This window comes from Sander vitreus, chromosome 21 (assembly GCF_031162955.1).
Source record: "Sander vitreus isolate 19-12246 chromosome 21, sanVit1, whole genome shotgun sequence".
NCBI lineage: Eukaryota > Metazoa > Chordata > Actinopteri > Perciformes > Percidae > Sander > Sander vitreus.
Genome location: NC_135875.1, coordinates 8,782,211 through 8,809,867, shown reverse-complemented (window position 1 = coordinate 8,809,867; position 27,657 = coordinate 8,782,211). Strand labels below are relative to the sequence as shown.

At 41.4% G+C, this 27,657-nt stretch overlaps 2 protein-coding genes and 1 long non-coding RNA gene across 7 annotated transcripts; 2 read left to right on the top strand and 1 right to left on the bottom strand.

Annotated features, from left to right (window-relative positions):
* The first annotated feature begins 64 nt into the window (after nt 1–64).
* On the top strand, nt 65–14,648 carry fbxo11b (F-box protein 11b). Of its 5 annotated transcripts, none has more exons than XM_078279623.1 (22): nt 65–387; nt 1,603–1,766; nt 1,981–2,041; nt 2,286–2,427; nt 2,515–2,644; nt 4,092–4,175; nt 4,347–4,479; nt 4,636–4,742; nt 5,633–5,744; nt 6,849–6,955; nt 7,070–7,207; nt 7,286–7,503; nt 7,675–7,855; nt 7,998–8,120; nt 10,650–10,735; nt 10,894–10,970; nt 11,051–11,194; nt 11,382–11,492; nt 11,597–11,704; nt 11,803–11,911; nt 13,611–13,709; nt 13,897–14,648. In XM_078279623.1, the coding sequence occupies exons 1-22, from the start codon at nt 300–302 to the stop codon at nt 14,024–14,026; spliced, it is 2,652 nt and encodes an 883-aa protein (XP_078135749.1). In that variant the 5' UTR covers nt 65–299; the 3' UTR covers nt 14,027–14,648. The 5 variants fall into 5 exon arrangements, with proteins under 5 accessions (XP_078135749.1, XP_078135748.1, XP_078135747.1 ...); XM_078279622.1 differs by having other exon boundaries at nt 2,283–2,427; XM_078279621.1 differs by having other exon boundaries at nt 1,981–2,062.
* msh2 (mutS homolog 2 (E. coli)) lies at nt 14,648–26,993 on the bottom strand. The gene is made up of 16 exons (XM_078279618.1): nt 26,736–26,993; nt 26,347–26,495; nt 25,563–25,847; nt 24,027–24,173; nt 22,345–22,494; nt 21,616–21,749; nt 21,022–21,221; nt 19,887–19,996; nt 19,658–19,781; nt 18,471–18,621; nt 18,270–18,367; nt 17,724–17,969; nt 16,625–16,829; nt 16,296–16,543; nt 15,965–16,131; nt 14,648–15,825 (listed from the first exon to the last, which is right to left on the bottom strand). Exons 1-16 carry the CDS (start codon nt 26,941–26,943, stop codon nt 15,649–15,651), a joined length of 2,799 nt encoding a protein of 932 aa, XP_078135744.1. The 5' UTR covers nt 26,944–26,993; the 3' UTR covers nt 14,648–15,648.
* Nucleotides 16,059–24,148, top strand: LOC144536467 (uncharacterized). Its single transcript, XR_013503750.1, has 4 exons — nt 16,059–16,149; nt 16,630–16,849; nt 17,738–20,171; nt 21,003–24,148. It is a non-coding gene; the product is annotated as an uncharacterized LOC144536467 (long non-coding RNA).
* Nucleotides 26,994–27,657: the final 664 nt, after the last annotated feature.

The window sequence follows — 27,657 nt, the reverse complement described above, 5'->3', positions numbered from 1 at the left end:
GATTGGTCGAACGGACACTCTGCTCTTTTTTCTCGCGATTGTTTCCCGTGTGGGTAAATGGCTCCTCCTGCTACAGTCTGAGACGGAGCTGGCACCGAGCACCGATACGGGGGGAGTTGTAACACCACGGAGGAGGAAAAGAAAAAGCGATTACACCCCAAATACCAGCGGGTTTTTGATCGCAATTGTTTGGCTGTATCTGGGAAAAAGGCTGTGCGGGTGGTAGTTTGGGCCGAGGGCTAAATTTAGAAACGGGCGGTCGAGGATAGCAGCCTATTTTTCAACAACCAACTCCCCAGATGAACTCCGTCAGAGCCACCAACAGGAGACCCAGGCGAGTGTCGAGGCCGCGCCCGGTGCAGCCCGAACGGAACAACGGGGATAGAGGTAAGCTAGGCCTCAGTCAGCTAATGAGTTAGTACGAAGCCATGTCAGGTGATAACAGTCGTCACATAACCCTCGTTTTTTTTGCTTCTGGCTTGTACTCCACTCTTAGAGACGGCGGGTTCAGCAGGAAAACCCGAGGCTTCTTGCTCTGTGGCTTAGGCCAGGCCGCGCTTTGTTTGGCTTGAGTGATTGGGGCTAGCTAACACCGCTAGCTCGTTTACCAGGTTATGTGGAGGTTGGGGGGTTGTCTTCGCCTAACGTAATGCATAACGTTATGTAGCTCAACGGTAAACATTAACAGCGCGTATGCAGGTAACCTCAACTGGAGGCAAAAGGGGTCGACTTAACACGCTGGAGCCACAATATGCGTGTCTTCTCGGCCGTCGCATTCCCAGCTGTCACTAACGAGTCTGAGGGTGCAAATCTTCAGCGTCTACAGACTGCCATTTTTGGGGTGTAACGTTAACAAAAACATAAGCAGCGAATGGGGGCAATGCTAGCTAGCTGCCCCAGCTTCAAGAGGCCACAAACTGTGTGATGATACGGTGTGGTTTGGATGCATTTACTGAGTTCATTTTCTTTGCTTGGGGCTGTCGTTCAAAGCTAGCGTAGCCAGCAGACTGAACCAACATCCCCTTCCTTGTTCTCAGAGCCTGCTAGCCGTAGCTCGATTTGTTTACACCGCGGATTTGCCAGCTACGCAGTTCAGTTTTTAGCCATTAGCAGCACGTCTGATCGACTTCATCTGCGGCCCTTAATTTGACAGCATTATAAAATATGAGTCTGATTCTGCACATATAGGACACAGAGACAAATGCACACTGCCTGATATCAGTTGTGAATGACTAGACGTGAAAGACTGGTAATGTGGCTGCAGGGGGTGCATCTGCCATTATCAATCACTAACCTTTGTCTGCCTTACCAACTATTACCTTTTCTGTTAGCCTGCGCAGTGCATACAGCATGTGACCTGAATGCACACCGCTGTGCCATCAATAGTAAGGAGAATAAAAGTGTCAGAGGTTTAATTGTTTTCTGCAATTACAGGAGATATTTTAGTTGTATATTTGAGCAAAAGAGAGATGAATGGACTTATCAGATAAATACCCATTGTTTTTTATTGCATGGCGTTGGTTTAAACTGCAGCTTTGTGCATTAAAGTGCCTCTTGAGAAAGTGGTCTCTATGAAAGAAATCTGTTTTCCTTTTTGTCCAGATGAGGAGGCTCCTGCAGCAGCTGCAGCAGAGATGGCTATTGAGGAGTCCGGTCCAGGAGCTCAGAACAGTCCCTACCAGCTTCGACGCAAGACCCTGCTTCCCAAGAGAACCGCTGCTGCCTCTGCCACCGCCTCTGCCTGCCCCAGCAAGGGCCCAATGGAGGTTAGACTGAAACATTAAAGTGCATTTTTTGTGTGCATTGACTGCAGTGTGCATGTCTACAGACTTCATTGTGTGAATCAGAGGGATTTGCTGATTGATTGTGTCCTCTTTTGAAAGAACAATGATTTTGTAGCAGAGCAGTACATTTTCCAGTCGATTACTTAGTGCATAAATCCTGGCATGAAGTTGATATCCTATTTCCCCTCTTTTACAGGGAGCTTCCACTTCATCAACAGAGGCCTTTGGCCATCGAGCCAAGCGGGCACGAGTGTCCGGTAAGAGCCACGACCTGCCAGGTGTGTGTTTAATCTCCGCAGCTGGAGCAAGGAGAGCGTTAGCTTTTTTTCTCCTTTTTTTATTTTTTTATTTAATCATTATTGATTTTTCTGTGTGTGCTGGTAAATTTTATTACTTTGCAATCCATTAAATAGCATGACTCCATAGTTCAATGTGCTTGGAGTGAAACATTTATTTTCCTAAAGCTTACACTGTGTGTGTGTGTGTGTGTGTTTTTAGCAGCCCCAGCAGAGCAATATCTGCAGCAGAAGCTTCCAGATGAGGTTGTTTTGAAGATCTTTTCCTACTTACTGGAACAGGACCTCTGTCAGGCAGCTTGTGTCTGCAAGAGATTCAGCCAGTTAGCCAACGACCCAATCCTATGGTCAGTGCTGCTGAAGGCATTAAAACTTGTATTTTAATTAAAATGCAGCCAACTGAAATTTGTTTCATCTGGTATTTAATATTCTAGGAAGCGTCTATACATGGAGGTGTTTGAGTACACACGTCCCATGATGCATCCTGAGCCAGGCAGATTCTTTCAAGTCAGCCCCGAGGAGCATGAACACCCAAACCCCTGGAAGGAGAGCTTCCAACAGCTGGTAAGTTTACCCTCATAGTTGTCTGTGTGGTGTTATACAGTGAAGAAGAAAGAGCTCTATGAAGAGCATCAATATTTTTGCACAGACTTGATTTATTTTATTGTCTCCTTACAATCTCTCTTTATTCAAAATAAACTATTTGCAGTTCTGAAAAGTCCTACATAGCCTTGTAATAAAATCCATGCCACTTACTAAGGTAATAATATCTGACCTGGAGAAAAGGAGTACCTGTAAAGTCATGCTTGGCGCAGACACACACATAAATAAAATGTCAATATGTACAGGGAGAAATGGAAGCATAGCTATCACTATAAAACATGGATAAGCACTAAGGAAAATGCGCTTGATTAGACAACTTTAAGCAATTAAATGAAAAATTACCTGTCGGAAGAACTTGACATTTCTTCTTAGTACTTTTAGTGCTTGTGTTTAATCTCATGTCATTATTTTCTGGAAACGCCAACATGCTACTCAGAATGTTTCAAGCTGTTCCTTAGTGTCTTTTCTCGACCAGTAGCTGTCAAAACTGCTTCTTTTTTTAACTGCACATACAGTATTTCTCAGAAGTTCAGTCTCACAATGAATTCTTTCAGTTCATTCACAGACAGATCAGTGTGACGTGTACATGTGACAACATTGTTGTTCTTAGGCTATGTCAACAATAGTATGTGTATCTCATCTAATTAAGTCAATTTAGCTTTTCTCAGACTAAACTTCATCTAAGACACTCTAGACTAATGGGAGAGGATTAATGAGGTTTAGTGAAAATGAAACATTGATGATTGCAGTCATACAAATTGCATTTTGTTTTTCATAATGATCACTTGACCCTTTAGCTTTTGCAGGAGTCCTACCTCTTACTGTTAGTGGCTTATAATTGTGATGTCTAGAAATGAAAGTGGCAGTGTTTTGCTGTTGCATGTATTGTAATCATACTCATACATACATAGACTCTGAAATCTATCTTTGCATACATTGTTAGTCTGTAGACCCAGGTGGTTCCTAATTTGGAGTTTGCAGGATGGTTAATAGTACAGGAACCAGAAAAGTATTCATGATGTACAAAACTTTTGTCCTTTTTTTCAGTAACTAAACTTAAAAAAGACAATTTTACCTTCTTTTTTTTAGGGAAAAAAAAACCCCTCCTGTGGTTGAATTGTTCACAACCATGGGTCATAAACAAACATTGCTTTGTTTTAAAGGGTCGCAATCCAAAAACGGCAGGAAACACTCATATGACTGTGTTGGTTTTTGTGCTACCCTCTTGTGTAGCACATTCAATTTGCTTTTTTTGACTATTTGTTTTCTATTCAGAAACCTTCTTGCACCTAAATATATAATCATTTTGAGTCAAACATTTTTGCTATACTAGCAAAAGATTAGTGTGATACCTTGTATGAGGACCATATCCTCCAGAAACTTGACTTTGGTGTTTTCTGTGTTGCAGTACAAAGGTGCTCATGTAAAACCAGGCTTTGCTGAACATTTCTACAGTAACCCCGGCAGATACAAAGGCAGAGAGAATATGCTGGTAAGTCATAGCTAAAAGAGAAATCCTTTAGGATACATTTCATTGGCCATGGCATGCACGTTTATGTAAAGCATAGCTAATGTAAACCTGCTTGCTTTTCCAAACTGCTTTGTGATGAATTGTAGGTGTGTATATATCTTGCCTGAAAGTGTTTGCACCTTTCTCCTGCAGTATTATGACACCATTGAGGATGCGCTGGGTGGAGTACAAGAGGCCCACTTTGACGGTCTAATCTTTGTCCACTCTGGCATCTATACAGATGAGTGGATTTATATAGAGTCCCCCATCACCATGATTGGTGCAGGTAAGCATGTTTCCTTCACTGGAAAGTACTTAAGACATTACCTTGATGCTTGTGCCGCATACAATCGATATCTTTCTTAAGATGGGATACACTCTCAGCTGTGTTTGTGTCCATACGTATGAGGGTGTTAATGAGTGTTCTCTGTTTTCCCCTCAGCTCCCGGTAAAGTAGCAGACAAAGTGGTGATAGAAAATACTAGAGACTCAACGTTTGTCTTCATGGAGGGCTCAGAGGATGCCTATGTGGGGTACATGACCATCAAGGTAAACAAAGATCTCATCTTTCCCTTGATTTTTACCTCTTTTGAAACACTTGAAGACTGGCTGTATATTAAAGACCTTGTTTTATAGTCTCATCACAGGGCTCCATTGTTAAGCTATGTAGTCACAGTGGCAAAGTCCAGCTTAGTCTCTAATTTATTACTTATTCATAGTTGAGGATATAATTATTTCCCAAATGGAGGCTCCTGGGTTTCTGTAAGTAAGAACCACAAACGAGGCGTACAACAAACACGGGCCTTGTAACAATGCTCATACAACAGCTAACAAAACCAAAATTTTGTGCTCAACTAGAAACTTTGTCTTTGCCGTTTTGGGTATTGGGAAAGGACGTTGTGACCAACCTATAAAAGATGTTTTGCTTTGTAGAACTTGCAAAAAAATGATGGCCTGATATTGGTACAGCTCTATGCTGCTTCATCCTCATGTTTTCAATTTCCGCTTGAAAAGTCTATAATATGAACCATGTACCATACTACAGAGCTGAGGAAGTGGACTTAATTTAACTAATTTAGTTTAACTCAATTTCATACAATGCCAATTACAGAAAGGTGTAACGTTTTTCACATCTATGTTGGTTATTTGGGTAGTTTTGTATGTAGAGTTAAACCAGCTATAACAATTTGTAATCTCTGAGAAATTTATTTAAGAATGAAAAGGTTATATCTGCAACTTCTTCAGTTACCAAAAAAAAAAAAAAATCACTCTTTACATGACACTGTTTCCTAGTTATATCCTGTTATCAGCTACAAGTATTCATCACACTAATGCTCCACTAGGGAGAGTCCAGTGTGGATGTGGTGGGTGTAAAAAAGCTTGATGTGTTGTCAGTAACGAAAGCCACTGTCTGACCTCTGCTGCTCTTCTCTCCTCAGTTTAATCCTGATGACAAGTCGGCGCAGCACCATAACGCCCACCACTGTCTGGAGATCACAGTCAACTGCAGCCCCAACATTGACCACTGCATCATCCGCTCCACATGCACAGGTAATGTACACACTGACCACTTGTTACTTTGGCAGAACACCATGACATTAACACTTGAAAAAGAGTTGACAGAGGCAACATTTCCTGCAGGGGTCTTGCATTGTTTTGCATAGTCTTGTACAAGTGTTTGCGTGTACCCCTGTATGAACAGTTTAGAGCCGCGGTTCTCGGTGTCCCTAATTGTTGTATTTCACTAAATAATTAGTGTGTTCATTATGTCCCAGGATGAGAGACTAAATTTGTCATGTGGGTCTTGGACTGAAAACCAAAACCCCCCGGAGCAGTATTTTTTTTAAAAAAAATTTTGGCAACTACTTTTATTATGACAGTTTGTTCGTGTCAATGAAACCCCATTTGTTCTTGGGTTCCTGCAATGTGAAATCTTGAAAAATCTGTGCCAGTATTGCACGGAATAATACAAGCCCTTGTGTATTGATGCTTAGTTTCCATCAGCCTGAGTCGTGTCTTTTATATTATCGTCTTCGTGGAGCCTAAATGTCATGGCACATTTAGCATCAATAAATTGTATGTCTTGGGAGTGATTCATAGTGTGTGGCATCTACAGCTACCTGAAAAATATAATAACCTTTTTTATTTATTTTTTTGTTGATGAGTTAGTGGCCAGTACTGAGATGACAGTATTACTTTTTGTGTATATATATATATATTCTATTTTCTAGCCGGTAAATCCATGGTCTTGGTTATGTGTTAATGTGCACTTCAATTAGCCCTAAACTGTTGTTTCCTCAAGGATTCCAGAGAACTAGTACCGATAGTATCTACGTCATTATACATTTTTGGCGAGCAGTTACCCTCGCGTCTGATATACTGTATAAACATGGGTGTATACTATATGGCACTCAAAAAGATTGTGTCAATTAGCAGAAAATGTACCAATAAATGGTCAAAGTCTTTATAAAAACCAAACCAGCAAACTTATGCTGGTTTCTGCTTCTTATGTTAAGTGTTGCTTTTGTCTGTTAATGTAATTTTAGATTTAATATCTTTTGGGTTTTTTGACTGTTGGTCAATGGATAATGGTGGTGATCATTACTTTGCAGAGCTGCTGTAGTGTGACGCTTCTTTTTTTTCTTCTGTGTTTAGTGGGTTCAGCTGTGTGTGTGAGTGGCCAGGGAGCATGTCCAACCATCAAACACTGCAACATCAGTGACTGCGAGAACGTAGGACTGTACATTACAGATCACGCACAGGTAAAAATGACTTTTCCTTCTGTAACACTAACACTTATTGTTTGCCATAGATGCACACGCATACCACACAAATGTTCACACAGGCTTCTGACTCTTTCTTCTCCTCTTTCCCAGGGCATTTATGAAGACAATGAAATCAGCAACAATGCGCTAGCAGGAATTTGGGTGAAAAACCACGGTAATCCCATCATAAGACGTAACCACATCCACCACGGACGAGACGTTGGAGTGTTCACCTTCGATCACGGCATGGTAAATACTCAGCAACTATGCGTACATTTTACTTGAAGAACATCACTGCCCATCTAATTCGTCTTTTTTGTGTTTCAGGGTTACTTTGAGAACTGCAACATCCACAGAAACCGCATAGCAGGCTTTGAGGTGAAGGCCTACGCAAACCCCACAGTGGTGCGTTGTGAGATCCATCATGGCCAAACGGGAGGCATCTACGTCCACGAAAAGGGGCGGGGACAGTTTATAGAGAACAAAATCTATGCCAATAACTTTGCTGGTGTGTGGATCACGTCCAACAGTGACCCAACGATTCGGTGAGCAAACACACTTCCCTTCGGGACAGCAAATTATGTTAAGGTCAACATGGCGGATATTGATACGGAAAAATACATGGTTGTGTAGGAAATTTGATGTCTCTGTCTCTTCCATGTGCATGTCTATTCCAAGATTGTGACTGTTTTTTTTATATATATGTATATATCCAGGGGAAATGCTATATTCAACGGTAACCAAGGAGGGGTGTACATATTTGGAGATGGACGGGGTTTGATAGAGAGCAACGATATCTATGGTAACGCCCTGGCGGGAATCCAGATCCGAACCAACAGCTGCCCCATTGTACGACACAACAAGATCCACGATGGACAGCATGGGGGCATCTATGTGGTAAATACACTCCTAAATTTGTTTCAAATGAAAGCCTTTTCCACGAAGAACAGATCATTTTTCTGTTTTTAATAAAAGTTTCAACACTCCCCCTGTCAGATGTTTTTTTTTTTTTTACAGCTGATCCTGCTTTGTGTTTCAGCACGAGAAAGGCCAGGGGGTGATCGAGGAGAATGAGGTTTACAGCAACACATTGGCTGGAGTCTGGGTGACCACAGGCAGCACTCCAGTTCTCCGCAAGAACCGCATCCACAGTGGAAAACAGGTAAAATGAACATGAGGTGCTTTCCGACCGGATAGTACTTGTACTTTTTAGAGGAAAAGTACACTTCTAAGCAGTTCTAAGAACTACTCTCCCCCAAAATCTTTTTTTCCGTTTGCATTCCAACGGGCCAAGTAGCCATAGGGACTGGTAGGAGGGGTAAGGGAGTGACGCAAGCACGGCAACGGTCTTTATGGCATTGTCACTAGACCTTATGGGCCACATACTACTACTACAACAACAACAACAACAACAACAACAACAACAACAACAACAACGCAGCAGCATGGAGGAGGCCGTACATGGCCAGCAGTGCCTGCACCTCCGCATCAGTCCACTTTTCCGAGTTCCGCATTCCGTCCATTCTCGTAGTAATTCACGTAATGTTTTGCTCAACACAGACGGGGCTTTATTATACTCGGAACAGACTCCGCCTCTGCCTGCTGCGCTGTGTGTGTGTGACGGCTGGCGAGCCGCAGGACACGCTTGTGGAGTTTAACTCCGAAAAGACAGTTAATCACAGGTTCCCGTTAATCTTATGATGGACATGTGTTGTGATATTTAAACGAACAAACTGTCAACGGCGAAATAAAAGCCTCTTTTTACGAGAGCGGTCTGAGAGACCTCCAGCTCACAACGAGGTGTCTGAGCAAGACTGGCCGAGCGATGAGCTAGAGGCCGGGGCAGGCGCTTGCTGGCTGTCGCCTCACTTCATGGAGGTTCTCAACTCCGAAAACTTTGAAGCAAATTGTCAATTCGGCATCAATTTTCGCAAGACTGCCTATATTCAAAATCTAAACAGTTAATTTCTCGCCTAAAACGTTGTCAGAAGTGAATTTAATGATGAATAAGATGGTGAAAATTGTTGCTCTGCCTGCAAGTTCCGAGTTGGCAGTGGGCGTGACTTATAAGTTTGACCAATCAAGTACACCTAGGAAAAGGGAAAAGACCCTGCTCTGAAGTAGGAGCTAAAAAAGTACGCTACTGAGGCCAGAGGAACTTAAAAATCCCCAATTTTTTCCTGTCAGAACACGACGAAAAAAGTGTTCTAGGAACGTTTAGTTCTAAGAACTGCACTGTCGGAAAGCCCCTATGGTCAAACATTGCACATATAAAGCTGTGAGAAATCTGATTACATTTTCTCAGCTAATGAAATCTCCTGCTTTTTGACATCTTGTGTAAGAAGCAGCTGCAGTAAAGTGATAAACTGCATTTTTGAGCTGCTATTACTTGACAATTTGATTTGAGTGACAGCAACACTGTAAATATAGTTAGAAGTATCCCACTAATTAAAGCCATTCAAACATAAACAAAGTATACGTAGTTATTGGTTTCTTAAGGAATCTGGTTATGGTTCGACACGTCAACAGTTGAATAAAAGTGCACATACAGAATATCTGGCATCTTCAAGTGTTTTGTGTGTGTGAATGGGAATATTCTGCTTATTAGGTTAGTCACACGTTTTTCCAAAAATGTTTTCTCTGCAGTAATGCAATGAGAAAACTTGAAACAATCATTTGAATAAGGTCTTTAGTTCGCTTAGCCTTAATTAACTTCCTCTGTCCACCTTCCTGTTCTGGGAAGAAAAACATTTGAATCTAAGGTTTATAGCTACAACCATCTTACTGTGCTGTTTTAACTCTTTTAAAGTGCTCATATTATGCTTTTTCCCTTTCCTTTTATTGCATTATATTTTTTTGTGCACGTTATAGGTTTACAAAGTGAAAAAGCCCAAAGTCCACCCAAAGGGACTTAACATCTTCCAGAGAAAACGCTGTTCACAAACTGCTCCAAACAGCTCTATTGTAGTCCAGCCTTTACTTCCGTGACGAACGTGCATCACTTTGTAACACACGTTATTATTATTATTATTATTATTATTATTATTATTAATACATTTTATTTAAAGGCGCCTTTCTCTGCACTCAAGGACACCGTACAGGGATACATAAGACATTTAAAAGCCGCAACAAATGTGTATATATATGTATGTATATATATATATATATATGTGTGTGTGTGTATATATATATATATATATATATATATATATATATATATATATATATATATATATATATATATATATATATATATATATATATATATATGTGTGTGTGTGTATATATATATATATATATAAAATTTGTTATAATGCTGGCCTAGCTGCTAGCATGGCACACCCTCATACTCTGCTTCTGACTAGCTAGTTGTCCTTACCTAGCTACTGCGCATGTGCGACTCCACATGCGCAGTGCATGTGCAACAAAGATGGAACAGAAGTGAGAGGTCTCACTCTGTAGCTAAAACAGAGAGCTCAACACACAGGGTGAAAAGAGGAGCTGCAGTCCAACAAAAATATGGTGTTTTATGAAAATTTTAACCATGTAAACCTATTCTGATATAACCTCTAAATACAATTTCTGTACCTGAAAATGAGCATAATATGAGCATTTAACATATTTATATTATCTTTTTGTTGTGCAACATTGTGTTTATTCAATGTTGTGATCATCGGTCTTATTTTTTTAGGTTGGTGTGTATTTCTATGACAATGGGCATGGTGTGTTGGAAGACAATGACATCTACAATCACATGTACTCTGGTGTACAAATAAGGTAATGATTTACCGCCTAGCATTGTATTCACTGAAGCACTTACTGATGTTAGATGAGATGATTCTACGTTAAAGCTTGGGCACATTACTGATTTTTCTAGCTTTCTTTTTCCACGCAGTTGTGAATAATTCAATACATTTTTTGTTGAATCTTGACAGGACCGGGAGCAACCCAAAGATCAGGCGCAACAAGATATGGGGAGGCCAGAATGGGGGGATTTTGGTCTACAACTCAGGTCTGTATTTCTCACTCACTATACAGCTCTGTTTGTCTCATATTGTGTGTCTGCATGTCTAATCCTGTTTAATACAACAGGTCTGGGCTTTATCGAGGACAATGAGATCTTTGACAATGCCATGGCCGGGGTGTGGATCAAGACGGACAGCAACCCCACACTGAGACGAAATAAGATTCATGACGGCAGAGATGGAGGCATCTGCATCTTCAATGGAGGCAGAGGTACTTTGACACAATCTTCGACAAGACAAACAGCCAGACAGCCATCACATAGCTTCTGAAGTGTTCTTCATTTTTGGTAGATATGTCTGAAAATTAATAGTACAATTGAACTTGTGTTTAGATTGACATACTACAATTTGCTCCTGTATATCTAAAGTTTAAACAATTAAATATTTTTCCCTGTAAGGTTTGCTGGAAGAGAACGACATCTTCAGGAACGCTCAGGCCGGTGTGCTGATCAGCACCAACAGCCACCCAATACTCCGCAAGAACCGCATTTTTGACGGCTTTGCAGCAGGTTAGCCATTTTTATTTTATTTTAATAAGCTCCGTATAAGCACAAATAACATCTGTTTGTCACCTTTTTGGTGCTGATGATAGACTTCTCTTTTCCTGCTCCAGGTATAGAAATCACTAACCACGCCACAGCAACGCTGGAGGGCAACCAGATCTTCAACAATCGCTTTGGAGGCTTGTTTCTGGCCTCAGGAGTCAACGTCACCATGAAAGGTAACTAGCTACTTTGTGGGCATTAGAGCTTTGTCATGTCTGGCTACAAGTTGGTTGTGTCTGCTTTCTAAACACATTTTCTGTCCCTCCTCTGTCAGATAATAAGATTCTGAATAACCAGGATGCCATTGAAAAGGCAGTGAGCAGAGGACAGTGCCTCTACAAGATCTCCAGCTACACCAGTTACCCCATGCATGACTTCTACAGGTAAACCAGATCAGCTAAAACGTTTAGTGATATTGGAAAGTAGAGCTTAAACGAAAAGTCAATGGACACCATATTCTTTGTACCATTTGTACAAACTATTTTGATAGTCAATTGACTGTCACCACCACCTTGATCCAGCTCCAGTTTGTAAATATTTGTTCTTCTTATGTGTTATTTAATATCTTTCATTTTGTTTGGGTTTTAAGACTGTTGGTTGGACAAAACAAAAAGATGTCACCTTGGGCTTTAAGATATCATGATCATTTTTCAAACAGATTTTGTAGACCAAATAATCTCCAATAAAATACCTTATTTTACCATTTCTTAAATCAACTGTTGTTAAATGTAGGGCTGCAACTAACAATTTCCATTAAAGGAACACGCTGACTTATTGGGACTTTAGCTTATTCACCGTAACCCCCAGACTTGGATAAGTCCATACATACCCTTCTCATCTCAGTGTGTGTGGTAACTCTGTCTGACGCCCCACCACTAGCCTAGTGATCTATTACTCTAACTCTGAGCGAACTCCAGTGAACTCTCTGCTCCTCACCACGGGGCTTCTCAGGTGCTGCGAGCAAATCACTCCGCCCAAGTAGCAGAAGTAGCAGTGCTTCACCTTCTGTGGAGAATAGTCCCCAGTATGTATACAGTTAGAAGATGTCTGTGTCTCATGTGACCTTGTTATTTGTACACGCTGTGACTATACAAATCACAACGTGTAAATGGGAAAATGTTGGTGTTATTTTGTCACTTAATGGAGCAGTAGGCTAGTTGGAGCCGGTTACCTCCAGGATCTGGGCTAAACTAGGCTAGTGGTGGGGCCGTCAGACAGCGTTACAACAAGCCCGGAGATGAGAAGGGTATGTATGGACTTATCTTACTCTGGGGGATACGGTGAATAAGACAAAGTCCCAATAAGTCTGCGTGTTCCTTTAATGGAAATTGTTAGTTGCAGCCCTACATTTAATAGTTGATTTTAAGAAATGGTAAAATTAGGTATTTATAAATTGTCAAAATACACAAAGTAGTATGGAATTGTCTCCCATTTAGGGTTGGGTACCGAAATGCAGCGCCAATAGGGCACCGGTTCTGACATAAACGGTAGTAACGAGACCGAATAAGAACGAAAATTTCGGTGCCTTATTTTGATGACTGACTTTTTTTTTTTTTTTTTTTACTTCAGAAGTGTCGCTGCACGAACGCTACGTTACCGTTAGCTAGTAGCTGGATTAAACACAATGGTTAAAATGCTAACAGTTTATGTTAAGCGGTGTAAAGTGTGACTGTATTTCCCTGTAGAGGATTCCAACCCCGGGTCATAACTGTCTGCAGCTGCCGTTGTCGAAAAAACAACCTTGTGGTGCATTTTAAGTTATTGTAAAATACCCTTTTCCCATTTGGTGCTTGTTTTTGTCATTTACCAGCAATTTACTGGTGAAATAATTTATTGTTATAACGTTATTAATCAATCATTTAATTATGACCTTAAACAAGCCGTTCTTTAATGTCGCCAACTGTCGTTTTGTGCTCTTTAAAAAATATATATTTATATATTTATTATAAATATATTTCGGTTCAGGCACCGGCACCGTTTCAAAAGTATCGATTTGGGGGGGGGACCCAACCATCCTCCCAATGAATCATTTGTCTTTATTTTTGTAAATGAAAGAATCTGTTTTGTCTTTTGTCTCTCCAGATGTCACACCTGTAATACAACAGATAGGAACGCCATCTGTGTAAACTGCATCAAAAAATGCCACCAAGGCCACGATGTAGAGTTTATACGGCACGATCGGTGAGACATTTTTTAGTTCCTGATTTTTTTTATTTATTTTTTTTATGTTGGGGGAAGAAGAAAAAAAAAGTTTCAATCTGAAAACTGTACTTTAACTACATTATGTACCTTAAGGGTAGTTTTAACAATTGAATTTGCTTATTTGAAGGGACACTGGTTCATAATTCTCTATCTGTTCCCTTTTTAGGTTTTTCTGTGACTGCGGAGCGGGAACGTTGTCCAACCCATGCACTCTGGCCGGAGAGCCCACACACGACACAGACACTCTGTATGACTCAGCGCCGCCCATTGAGTCCAACACGCTGCAGCATAACTGAAGGAATCCAGTCCAGTTACACTCTTTCACATAAGCATATAAACACATTACATTGCACACAGCCATATAGACACACACACACTCACACAGTTACATGCACACATCCACTTGCAGCCATAAGGACCCAGAGAGACTCTGTGATTGCGGCGCTCTCGGATGGGATCGAGGTGTAAGAGGCAGCAGAGGAAGCAGCTTCCTGCCTGCTGCAGTCAGACACGCTGCAGCGGAGACTGACTCCACTAGAGGGAGCAGTGGAGCTGAGGGTTGACTGACAGAACAGCCACAAGAGATTCCTCAAGTATTTCTTATTGCAGTCTGTAGATAAAGAAGAGGAGAAGGGCTATACAGAGAGGGGCTGTCGATGGCAGCCTGTGCCACTTTGGCAGCATGTGAAGATCTCTTCCCCCCCACCCCCCCCTCCCCTGGTGTTAATCCTTGGCTCCCAGCCCACTTCTTCTTCTTCCTCCTCACAAGAACTGCTGTCAAAGAGACTTCCTGCTTCCTCGCAGCTGCCATCCCCATTGGCTGTCCAGGCAGTTATAACTAGGCAACAGATGGCCGGATGTTGCTCTGTTGTGTGTGGATAAAAAGCAAGATTGTGTGTGTGATGGAGCACTTGGGCTTTTTTTAAATGTTCTGATCAATGGATTTTATTTCAATGCTTTCTCATGTAGTTTTGTATTTTCAAGCAAAAAGCTGACTGTATTTGAATGTCTTTTATTTTATTATATATTATAATTATTATTTTCCTTTGGTTAGCATCCCTCCTCCCAACCTGACTCCCAACGCAAACTGCAGAAACTCAAAAGTCCCAGTGGTGAAGTTCTTTCTGTGAAAGAGAATCTCGTTTAAACACTAGAAAACCCTCTCCAGTATATTAGCTTAAATGGCAGGTGGAGGAGCTCCACACTTGTATAAAGGTGTGTGTGTGTGTGTATAGTGAAAGTTGGGTGTGTGTGTGTGTGTGTGTGTATGTGTTTATAAATTGATGCAGTCAGTGTTTTGTGGAGAGGGTTTCAATAGGAGGCGTCAAAGCTCCTTTGAACTGGAACTGAAGAGTCATCTGCAGTCCTTCCTGCCCGTCCTCCCCCCCCCCCCCCCCCCCCCCCCCGTGTATCGTGGTGACTGTGGCTCCTCATGCAGCCTGAATTGTATGCATGTACCATAACATCTAGACTTAATATATTGTGAAGTATTCAATAACCATTATGTAGATGCTAGTTGGAATTCAAAAAGGGGTATACTTTCTTAGAAAGACAAAACAGGAAACTGGCCATTTCTAAGAAAATAAAACTTTATTAGATCACAGGTGTCTGTCTTTAAATTCACATCCTGCAATATTACCAACAAATGTCTGGTTTTATAAAACAATGTTGCTGAAGAACCTGCAGGTGGTGTTTGGTTCATTTTGGGCTCACTAAAATTTTTAGTATGTCAGTTTCCCAAGAAATCTGATGTTCTTGAAAAAACTAAGTGCATGGTGCACCACGCACATTGTGTATGCAACATCAGTAATCAACTCAAAACCAAGCATATCCAGGAATAATCCTTTATTGGAAAAAACGATTACCATTTAAGGACTCTAGGGTGGTAACCTACAGTACATGAACTTGGACTTTGATATCAAGCTGTTTTTGCAGGAACACAGCGTGAAAGGAGATCTGTGATATACGTGTTGTTTTTGGCAACAAGCTCCTGCTTCATTCTCATGAGTGTTGCTTTCACCTCTTCTTCACTCATAGTGGCAGCAGGAAGTGACTTTGCCTTCTCCAGGAAGTCCTGGATCAGGTTTTCCCCCACCTGAAGGAGGTAGCGCATCAGTTATACAATGACCTCAAAAACTATTGCAGTCGGGTAAAAATGAATGTAATCCTTCAACTGAGGCTGGGGTCAGTTCTAGTTTGTGATGAGAGCAGGATATTGTAAAACTGAGCCATACTTGTTTGTCTGTCCGTCGTCTCTTGGACTCGGGCTCTTCCTCCAACTCCCCCGCAGGTTCCTGGAACTCCTCCAGCTCCTCCGCCTTCTCCTTGGCCATGGCAACCACCGATGGCGGGAAGCACGCCAACTCGGCTACGTGGATTCCAAAACTCTGGTCACACACACCTGAACACACAGGGCTGGGTGAGTTCACATGCCTCTACTCCATACTTTACACTCGCTGTCTTACATTCAAAAATAGTCCAGAGAAACAACAAAATGGATCAGGTTACATCCATATTAGGGCTAGTAAAAAAAAAAAATAACCATGTATAAAACTGTGTGCTGACCTGATTTGACCCGGTACAGCATGGTGAGTGTGTTGTGAGAGGTGAGGGCTGTGACGTGCAGGTTGTGGACGGTGGGCTGCTGCGCTGCCAGCGCCGTCAGCTCATGGAAGTGCGTGGCAAACAGACAGAAGCAACTGATTTTGGAGGCGATGTGTTCGCTGATGCCCCAGGCCAGACCGAAGCCATCGTATGTGGACGTGCCTCTGCCGAGCTCGTCGATTATGATGAGCGAGTTCTCCGTGGCCGAGCTGGAGGGACAGCACGGACGATGAGACAAGGCTTGTGTATCATCTTTGAAGCTGTTACAGAGCTTGTGCTTCTGTTCTTACCGCAGAATGGCAGCCGTCTCCAGCATCTCGGACATAAAGGTGGACACTCCTTTGACCTGGCTGTCTCCCGCTCCCACCCTGGCCAGGACGCTGTCAATCACGCTAAGCTCCGCCTTCTCACATGGCACAAAGCAGCCGATCTGAGCCATCAGAGCGATCACACCCACCTGACGGATAAATGTTGACTTGCCGCCCATATTTGGTCCTGTGGGCAAGAAGAGAAAAGTAAGTATAATTGAGTTTTGTCGTGTCCACATTCAGATATCACAGTTCCAGAAAAGGAACTAAACTCAAGAATTAGGACAGGAACGCAATGTTTTGTATTCCTGTTTGCGTTTCCACCGAAAGTGAAGATTAGGTGAATCAAAAATGTTTACGGATTTAAAAACTGACCCCTGCGATTGAACCGGTTATCGCACACGAGAAAATAACATTCATTCTTCTTCCGATTCCTGAATCGATGGAACGAGTGAAAAGGAGACTGAAAACTGGGGGTGAGGGTGGGAGGGACTGGTCTTGTTATCTTAGATTCACTAATTCTGTCGTCTCCTGTAGACCGCTCTGTGATGGAGAAAGATTAATTAAATAAACCTACAAGAATAATCGGCAACATTTGGAGCTCTGCTCAGCTTTATGGAGCTTTCAACTCGTTGTTTGGCCCACGACTTTACGGTTGTGGTTCACTCTCACAGCATTGTTTTCAGCCACAGTAAAAAAAAAAAAAGCTCTAAAAACCCACTGCCTGCTAAGCACCAGACAGACAGTTAAATGGTGAACATAGGAGCATTTAGCAGCTAAAGAGACAGACGTTTCCATGAGTTTGAAAGACCAAAAACAGCTAAAATAGAGTAAATATTGGGCTTAGATTCAAGACTCCAAATAAATTAATTTTCTCTTTAACTTCTGAATGAGTTAATAAGCAAATGTTTTCTAACAAGATGGCCATATTTACTGCTGAATTAACACTTCAACAGATGCATTGAGTTTCTGAACAAGTCCCATATTCATTCTCCTTTTAGCTTTGATATTTGTCTCATAATTGCTATGGAAGTGTTTTAAAACCTTTATTTCATTTTGGAAGTGTGCCTTCTCTTTACACCTGTTATAATATAGAAGTTCTTCTCTCCCTGGACGAAAGAGATGTCGTTGGGTATGAAGGCGGTGTCCGCGTCCGTCTCCATGCAGGGATGTCTGGCCTGCTGCAGCTCCATGCGCCTGCATCCGTCCGCCAACAGCCGGGGCCTGACATACGGCACAGGAGCAGAGACGGACGCCACAGCAAAACTCGCCACTGCGTCCAGCTGCGCTATCACATCGCTCAGCGCCTGGAGGGGATCCACGTAACCTGGTGGTTTAAAACAATCAGCATTTCAAACTAATTATCACGGAGACAGGAGAATGCAGCATGTGCAAGCTCCAATATGATTTATACCAGAATTAAGAATGCCTTCTGCCCACAATCTCACAGATTCTTCAACTGTCAATTTAAAAGTACTGAGCAGTTTACTGGCCTTTGTAGTTCATGTAAAATAAATCAATTACTTAAGGGCACCTACTGCAAAGAGATCATTTCCATGTAAACCAGACTATTCACGTTTATTTCTTCTGTCGATCAAATCAATGCTATGCTGATGACATTCCTCACCTGAGGCAATGTTGATGATTTCTTTGACAATGGCATTCTGGGCCTCCTCATACTCCTCTTTGTTCTTGGTGTACTCCTCGTTTAGAGAGCTGAGCTTACTGTAGACGTGAAAGAGCATGTGCAATACAGCAGACCATCAGCTGACAAGAAGAGCACGGTTATCTGAGGCGAACATCAAGTGTGTGACACAGTGAGACTGACCCGTTTGTGAAGCGCACTCCGTTCTTCTGAACATCCAGCGTGGTGAATTTCTTGTTGTTCCTCAGACTCTTCTCCTCTTTGCATGTGACTCTCAGGTAAAAACCCAGCATGGCATTTGACTCCAGCTTCACCGTCTTTCCAGCGTCCAGACCTGAAACGCATATTAGCTGAAACTCGAACTCCCAAATAAAAAAACATTTGTCAACTGCCATTTTCTGCTGTTTATCCGGGCCAGGTCGCTGTAGCAGCAGGCTACATAAGGGAACCCAGGAGTTTCTTTCCCAAACCACGACCTCCAGCTCTTTCTGGGGGATCCAGAAACAATCCCAGGCCAGATGTTCCAGCGTGTTCGGAGTTGCATGGAAAACTTCCACAGCAAAGCATCGATCAGGCATCTAATCAGACTATTGATGGTGGCTACAGGGCAGAAGGCAAGTTCCAACCCTCACCTGTAGTCATAAGCAAACTTTGTAAACTGAAATAAAAATAGTGAAGTGATATTGTCACCTGGCTCTAAAACTAACCACCTTGTTTTCATTTAGATCAAATATTAGTATGGAAAGAAAAATAATTTGTGGTATGATGGCAATTAATGCTTGACATTTAGTCCGTTAAGGTGCATCAATGAAGCCATACAGTAGCTTATACGCTACTTCACATCACAGCTTAGTTGACCACAATGTATGATTGGTCAGCTATAACGGCTTGTTTTTCCCCAAAGTACCGTTTTCTTCCTTTTAATAATACACTATTAACAGTACATTAAAACAAAATTTGATTATTTTTGATAAAAAGAAAAAAGATAAATGTGATTTTAGTTGGACTTTAATTCCCCTCATTTCCAAATAAGGCTGGGGAATCAGCTTTTGCTGATTCCCCAGCCTTATTTGTACGAAAGGTTTTATTTTGGACATTCAGTCCGATTTTTTAATCTTAGTCTTTCAGTTGAAGGGATCTGAAGAATTTACTTAAACTCAAAACGTTTTTTGGAAGCACATGACGACTGCGTCGTGCAATTGACTTTCTTGAGCGTTATTGTCACACTTCATCTTAAAAACTCAATACCATATGCATGCGTGCATTCATTCCCTTAAAACACAGCATCAAACTTATTTGCACAGATATCTACTCCATCAATAAATAACCTTGGTGCCTGACTGTTGTGTATGCGTTGTTTGTGTAATCACCCAGTTCTCTGGCTGCACTGTTCAGCACCCCCTGCATGCTCTTTTCCAGCGCGTCCATCTTTTCTCTCAGCTCACTCAACACTGGATCAAACGACGCCTTCACCAAGAACTCATGGTGGTCAATCTACACGTAACATGCAACAACAAAAAAGGTACATGTAAATGTGTAGAAATTATCATATGCAAACATAATGCAGAGACAGTGTACATAAAATACTAAAGCAAAGACCTGGTTCATGTCCAGTGTGGTTTCAATCATCTCCTGGTACTTAATAAAGTCAGTCTGCAGGTCTCTGAGAGGAGAGAGGAATACCGCCTCCAACAGAACCTGGTAGCTACCTACAAAACACACATCAGAAATCAAAATAGGTAGTATGCATGGATTATGAACATAATCTGTACATTCTTTTGCATAAACAGAAGCTGGTCTACGTGTTTTGGAGTGAGCATGCTCCGCTGTACAGTTACGATGTCTCCGGCAGTTGAGAACACTCGGACACACACTGACGCAACGGTGGGAGTTTAGAGCATTGAAAGTGTGTGTTGGTTGACTGACATGTTAGGTACTCTAGGTTGTTGTTCGTCCACATCTTTAATGTTAATCTCCGGGTGATGGCGTACCATGTGAGTTCTCAAGTTTGTGGTGTTTCCAGAATATTTAACTTTCGCGTTGCAAAGCCTGCATATAAGCACGATTCCTATCAAGTTCCGTCTTCCCCTTGAGGTTATAAAAGCCGAAATGTGCCCAAACTCTCGCCTTCAATGAGGATGGAGCGTTCTCTTAATACATCCATGGGATGGAGCAGGTTGAATAATTCTGTGAGGTTTGCGCTGACTAAACTACCTCCACTGTACTCGTTCTTCTGATTATAAGAGTGCCCAGGCCTCAGTGTGAATTTGACGCAGCGCCATCTATGGGAATTGCGAGGTAATGTCATTTCAGGACAAGTGTCAAAACGAAGAAAAAAACAAAAATATGAATCGATTTTTGGAATTCTATGAATCGATTTTGAATCTGTAGAGCTTGAATCTCGATTAGATTTTTTTGCACACCCCTACTACTAATGCATATAAATTGCCAGTTTATCACATCCAACATCAGCCTTCACTCAAATTCAAGCTCCATAATTAGCATACAGATGTGAGTGTATGAATCTTCTCACATCAACACTCGGCAGTAAAGCGAATAAGTGTATTTCCCAAAATATCGAACCGTTCCTTTAACGGTCAGCCGGTGACAATGTTTTTAGTAAAGAACAAGAAAGTGTGTCTCTAGTGGACTCAGGAACATCAAACTTGTACTATTCCACAACAAATCCAGGATTCTTTTGCATCATGTTGACAGAAGGACATCTTCTGTGTACCTGAGTATCTCTCCAGGGCCATGACGAGGGCCGGGACATGGCTCACAGCCTGGTAGACGCGGTAGCAGTCCTGCAGCGTTGCAGAGTGACGGTGGAACTTCTTGGCCAGACGGTGAAGATCAGGAAACCGCCGCAGCAAGTCCTCCTGACAGCTCTGCCTGAGCTCAGAGTCGCACACAAAGCTCTCCACCAGGTCCAGCCTACACTCGCGCACACGCGTGAGTTTATTTATATAGCAATTTGAACAGATAAAAATCATAAAGTGAAATACAATAAATACAAGATGTAAGAATACAAAAGGAAAACATAAGTACAAAAGCCTGTTTGAATAGCAAAGTCTTCAACTGCTTTTTTTTTTATTTTTATTTTTTTTAAATCAACAGAATTTGAACGTCAAGAATTAATTGCAATCTATGCCATAGTTGTCATGGTATTTCACTCTGGGCTGCTTCTACTATGACTTAAAGAAAACAACAAAAATATGACTAAGGACATCTCTAGTACAAATCTTTAAGCTGTAGAGTAGACAGAATAGTATGGGCCTTACTTCACTGACATTAATACAAATATTTGATATTTGTTATTTAAATTTACCTTTCCTCTATTTTGGTTATATCTATAAGAGGTTGTTTGATCCACTGGTTGACAAGCCGCTGGCCCTGCGGTGTACGGCACTTGTTCAACAGACCGGCCAATGAATGAGCTCCACTGGTGTCATCAGGAGATCCCTGGAGGATACAAGTCAAATAGCTTATTTCGAAACCATTAACATTTAGTGATAGATATATTTCCCAAGGCTTATGTAACACATACCACTGCTGATGCCTAGGAACTAAAAACAAAAACATGAAATACATTTTTGATCATCACCATTAGCATACACAATACAGTACATCTACATGTGTACAAAAGAGATCCCATGACACCAACACCCATATAAAACATGCCAGCAGCTACAAAACAAGAGGCTCAGTAAGCACTGTCCCGCATAGTGTTTATATCCTGACCACCAGTTTTAATTATTTCTTTGTTTCGGAGAAATCGTGTTCGTTTTGGCATTGGGGGGTGGCTTGAATTACAACAATACCATTTAGCCTTGGTCTGTTGCTATGGAAAAAGTACTTTCACCTCCATTTTTTTGGCAGAAATGTCCAGTTGGTAGATATCTTAAAAACCTGGACAAACCAAACTACATGCATGACTGGTAAGTTATAAATCTTTTGTGATTTGGGTGAACTGACCCTTTACTTTTTTTCAAACTGCTATGCTATGGTTAATTGGGGGGAAAATGGGAACTCCTTTGACCTGGTCCCCGTCACTGACCTGGAAGAGGTTAAGAGCTCTCACGGCAGCGTTGTCCAGCCTCATGTACTGACCCAGGTCCAGTGTGGTCAGGCTGAAGGAGTTGAAGTTGGACTCGTCAGAGAGCAGTTCAAGGAAACGCACCACTGCAGCCAAGCACGACATAGCCACCTGTGAATGAAACCACACAGACTACCACTTCAACATCATTCTGATGGTGTATGTGCAGACAGCAGGAGGGCATAATAAAGCTAGCTTCCAATCAGGGCTACGTACTTTATTTTAAGTTAAATATACATTTTTTGGACCATTTCATCATGTGCTTAATATACAACAATTCTAAATGGCTACCAAGCAGCTTTGTTATTTTGCAGCCCCGTTCGTCTGTCCGTCTTCAACAGCTGTCTGTATGCGGCATAGAGAGGGCCTAATACGACTTACAAATAAACGGCAGAGAAAGCGAGTTATGCTGATGATATCCAATTATATTTATCTTTTAGCCCTGATAGGCAAGACAAAATGTCCCTGTTGCACAATTGTTTAGCCTCCATTAACAAATGGATGGCTGACAATTTCTTGCAATTAAATTCTGACAAAACTGAGGTGATGATCTTTGCCCCAGACAACATTACCTCTAGGATTAGGCAGGCCATTGGGACTCTATCATTCTCTGACTGTAATGCTGTGCGAAATCTGGGTGTCATTTTTGACAAATCTATGCATTTTAACAGTCATGTGAAGTCTGTGGTTCGTTCCTGTTTTTTTCCCCATCTCAGGAACATTGCTAAGATTAAACCTGTGGTTTCTAAAAAAAGAGATGGAGATGCCTGTTCATGTTTTTATTTCTTCACATTTTGATTATTGCAATGTACTGTACACTTGGTTAAACAAATCTTCCTTGGACAAACTGCAAGTCATACAGAATGCAGCAGCAAGACTTATCTAAGACCAGCAGGAGGTCGCACATTACTCCTGTGCTTAAGGCTCTTCATTGGCTACCGATTGGTTTTAGAGTGCATTTTAAAATTTTAACCATTACCTATAGAGCCTTACATGGCCAAGCTCCCTCGTACATTCAGGAACTACTGCACGCACACACTCTTGGTCGCTCTCTGAGGTCTTCAAGCCAAGAACTTTTAACTGTTCCCAGAACACATTTTAAAACAAGAGGTGATTGTGCATTTTCTGTGGTGGCCCCAGGGCTCTGGAACTCTCTCCCTTTAGCCTTGAGAGCTTTGGATTCTGTGAAAACCTTTAGAAAACACCTGAAGACTCATCTTTTTAGACAAGCATTTAATTAGCTATATAGCTTGTTTTTTGTTTCACTGTAAAGCACTTTGTGACCCCTCTTGTCTGTGAAAGGTGCTATATAAATAAAGTTTACTTACTTACATAAATAAACAAAAACTAAAAAGACAAAACTTACGACAGTAAAATGGAGGATTGGAAGTCTGTATTGGATATTTATAGTTATATATTTAAATTCAATGATCTCAAGTAATATGTAAGAAAAGAAGGAAAAAAAATAGATTGTCCTGTCCTGTGTCCACGGAAGAACATGTACAAGAGTTAATTTCTAACCTTTTAAGATTGGATGTCCCATTTTGTTACACCAACAGTGAATTGGTAAAATTAAATTGGAAAAGAGCCCAACATCGTTATTGTGCCGTCCTTGATGTATGATGTGTGACAGAATCATTCACCTGTTTGTCCAGCTCAGGCAGCGTGTTGCTCGCCACAGTCTCTCCTCTCTTGGCCCTCAGCAGCCTGTTGAGATCCTGGACCATGTCCTTGCTACTAAACTCTGATCTCTTCTTGTCAGAGACCAGCATGCCGCCACGCTGTACCACCTACACAAACACATAACAAAAGTCTTTACAACAAAATCGCAAGATGTATTCACCCCATACATCTGCCTATATTTGGCGTTAGTAAAAATGCATATATTTTTGGGGGGATGTTTCAGTTTGCAGTGAGACATAAAATACAATCCATGAAGCTGCGTTTGATGGACAGATCCATGAGACTGAAGGCTTCTCAGATGCCAAAAACTCAGCACAGCAGTTTATAACATTGCAGAACAGGATTTTACAACTCTGGAAACTCTTATCTCTCTTCACAGTGATCGGCAGGTAAACCCTGCACCTTTTTCACACATCTGTCTAAATGCAGCCCTATACCCCAGATCCCTGCAAATTTCATGAAATGATGTACATCCTTTTAAAGTAAGGTTGTTGACCTACTAGGCAACTATCAGCATGAATGATTCGTCATGAGAGAACATTACAACAAAAAAAATGTACATGTTAAGACTTCATTTGAGAAGTAATAGTCTATATTTAGTAGTCCAAACTATAAATCTTTTAATGGATTACACAAAAGAAAACTAATGGCAACTATTTTAATAGTTGATCAATCGCTTGAGTCACTTTTTTTAAAGTACAAATTAGGGCTGGGTGATATGGAGAAAATCAAATATCACGATATTTTTTACCAAATACCTCGATATCGATACCGCAACGATATTGTAGTGTTGACTATTGGTGCTTTCACAAAATATTTACACAATGAGATTTTAGATAAATAATCATCAGTAATGTGGACATAATGACTAAGTGGGTAAAGGCAAATAATAGAACAGTTACAACAGTCTGGTAAGTTCAGAAAATTACATCATTTTACTGTAATGCAGCCTTTAAAACCAGGAAAAGACAACACTTATGCCATATTACAATATCCAAAATCAAAGTCGATATCTAGTCTCATATCATGATATCGATATATTGCCCAGCTCTAGTACAAATCCCACACATGAGCTTGTTCCAGCTTCTCAAATGTGATTATTTGCTGCCTCCCTTTGTCGTATGTGATATATAACTAAATATCTTTATGTTTTGAACTTTTGGTCGACAAAACAAGACATACAAACATTTGGTCTGGGAAATTATGATGGTCACTACTTTTTGACATTTTATACACCAAACAAATAGTCACTTATCAAAAAAAGTAAACAATAATGAAAACATTTTTGATATATAAATATTAGTTGTAGCCCTGTTAAACTGTATTTAAGACCATATAATGTCTTTAATTTAAACAGTTTCAGGAAGACAGAGTGATTTAGTGTTTGCTTGTTTGTGATGTTTTGGCGATTTATTGAATATACAGTGCCACACTTGGAAATTTTCTTTCAGATAGAGCACAGATGTTTTGCTGTCGTAACCTCGACAACCACATACCTCCCGTAGTTTATTGGCGTCGCTGTTGGATTCACCCTGGGCCAAGAGACATTCTTTGGGGCTGATTTGGACAAGAAGGGACTCCAGGTTGGAAAAGATCTCGTTATCTGGAAATTCACACACTCCCATCGTCCTCTGGGCTGCGTCCACATAGCCGACCCCAACCACACGCTGTCCATCAGCTCCTGTAGTAAACCGCACAGCTACAACTCCTGCACAACCCACTGCTCCGGTTCCACTACCAAACAGAATCTCCTCAAACTGAGTCAAGTTTCCTGGAGAGGCCTGAGAGCGGAGAAAAATGGGCGAGATGGATGACAGACAACAGAAACTCACTATGATGCTCTGTAAAGCCGAAAGGGGCCGTGCAGACTCAGGTGACAACTCTCTGTAGATTCATCACTGCAAGCGACCCCTTACACATTCCTAAACATCATCCGTGTTTTAAGGATGGCCTTTTTTGAGGGAACTTAATTCAGTGCTTTATAATATTTTTTTTAAAGATCTGCAGATACCTAGATGATTTATGTCTGTCATGATGGACTTTTAACATGCTATGCCCATTTTATTAATGTGTTTTTGTAGATCCATACATAAATCCATTCACAATCTGATGGTTTTTGCATATATTTGACCATACTGTTATACTTCCAATCATATCAGCTAGCCCTATGACAGTGTGGGAGGACCTATTCATAATGCAGTGCTGGCACAATAAAAGCAGGACAACGACACAGCTTATTTACATTTAGAAAGGTATATGGATCTTTAAACAAATAGTTACCTTGTACTCGATCTTCCAGTCGTGCTCCTTGCTGCTCTTGCTGTGGTTCTTGTACACTTCTACTCTGTACTGCTTCACCAGCAGCAAGTCTTTCACAAAGGCCTCAAAGTTAAGCTTGCTCAGGACCACACTCGCCAACTTGCGACTCCCTGTAGACCAACAAGCCCACATTAATATTAAAAACGACATGTTCGCATTGATTTCCTGCAAAGCACCCAATGCAGCAACTTACAGTAACCAAGCGGGACTGCGGTTTTGATGGGTGCATTTGCAGCTAGCTTAGCTTGCAGGTACATGTAAGCCTATACAAGCATCAGCAACACGCAGCTGAATTGGCTTACAGTCTACCACTAGTTTGCAACCTTCAGATACGTGGTTAGCTAACTTACCTGAGCCCAAATATTTGATGACCCCGTTCGTCTTGAACACCTCCTTCGCCGCAAATATGGCGTCTTTTCCGTGAACAGTGTAGTAATCGTTACGGTCGAATATTCTGAAAGTGGTGTCCGGTTTCTCCGGCATGGAGAAAATGAAGTTTAGAAAGCCATGCTCGCCAGCACTGTCCATAGACAGGTTTTGTTTCGGCTGCACCGCCATGCTGGAATCTCCCGCCACCGCTGTGGCCAAACAGGAAACTACGTTCTTCTTCTTTGTGTTCCTTGTGCACCACCCACCACCGTTCTCTTAATACCATAGACTGTATATAGAAGCTTAATACATCCACATCCATGCCCACCACCCACTGTATCTTGTTCTTATTCTTGCAAACTAGGAATTTGATGTAGTTCCAGATGTAGTATGTGTACAAGAAACTTGGTTACGACCCCAACTAGATTTTGTTATACGAGGGTTCAGTTCTTTAAGGTATGATAGGCCTAATAATCAAAATGGTGGTGGGTGTGCTACCTTTCTCAAGGATGGGCTGGCATATAGGGAGCTCCCGTGCCCAGAGGATATGGAGTGTATAATGGTTGAGATTTGTAGTCCAAGAAAAGAGGGTCATGTTAATTTTTATAACCCGTGCAAAACTTTTAACTGTTGACAGATTAAATTAAATGGCAGGGACTGTATACAGGAAAGAAATATGGTGTGGCGATTTTAATGCACATAACAGCCTATGGGGTAGCACTCATACAGACCATAATGGGAACATAGGGGTACAGGGTACAGGGTACAAGAATAGATGTGAATAGGGGCAATACATCATGTTTGGATATTTCACTGGTATCAGACAGTTTAGTGAATATGTGTGAATGGCATGTTAAGAGTGACTCTACCATAGGCAGTGACCATTTCCCAGTTCTCACTGTA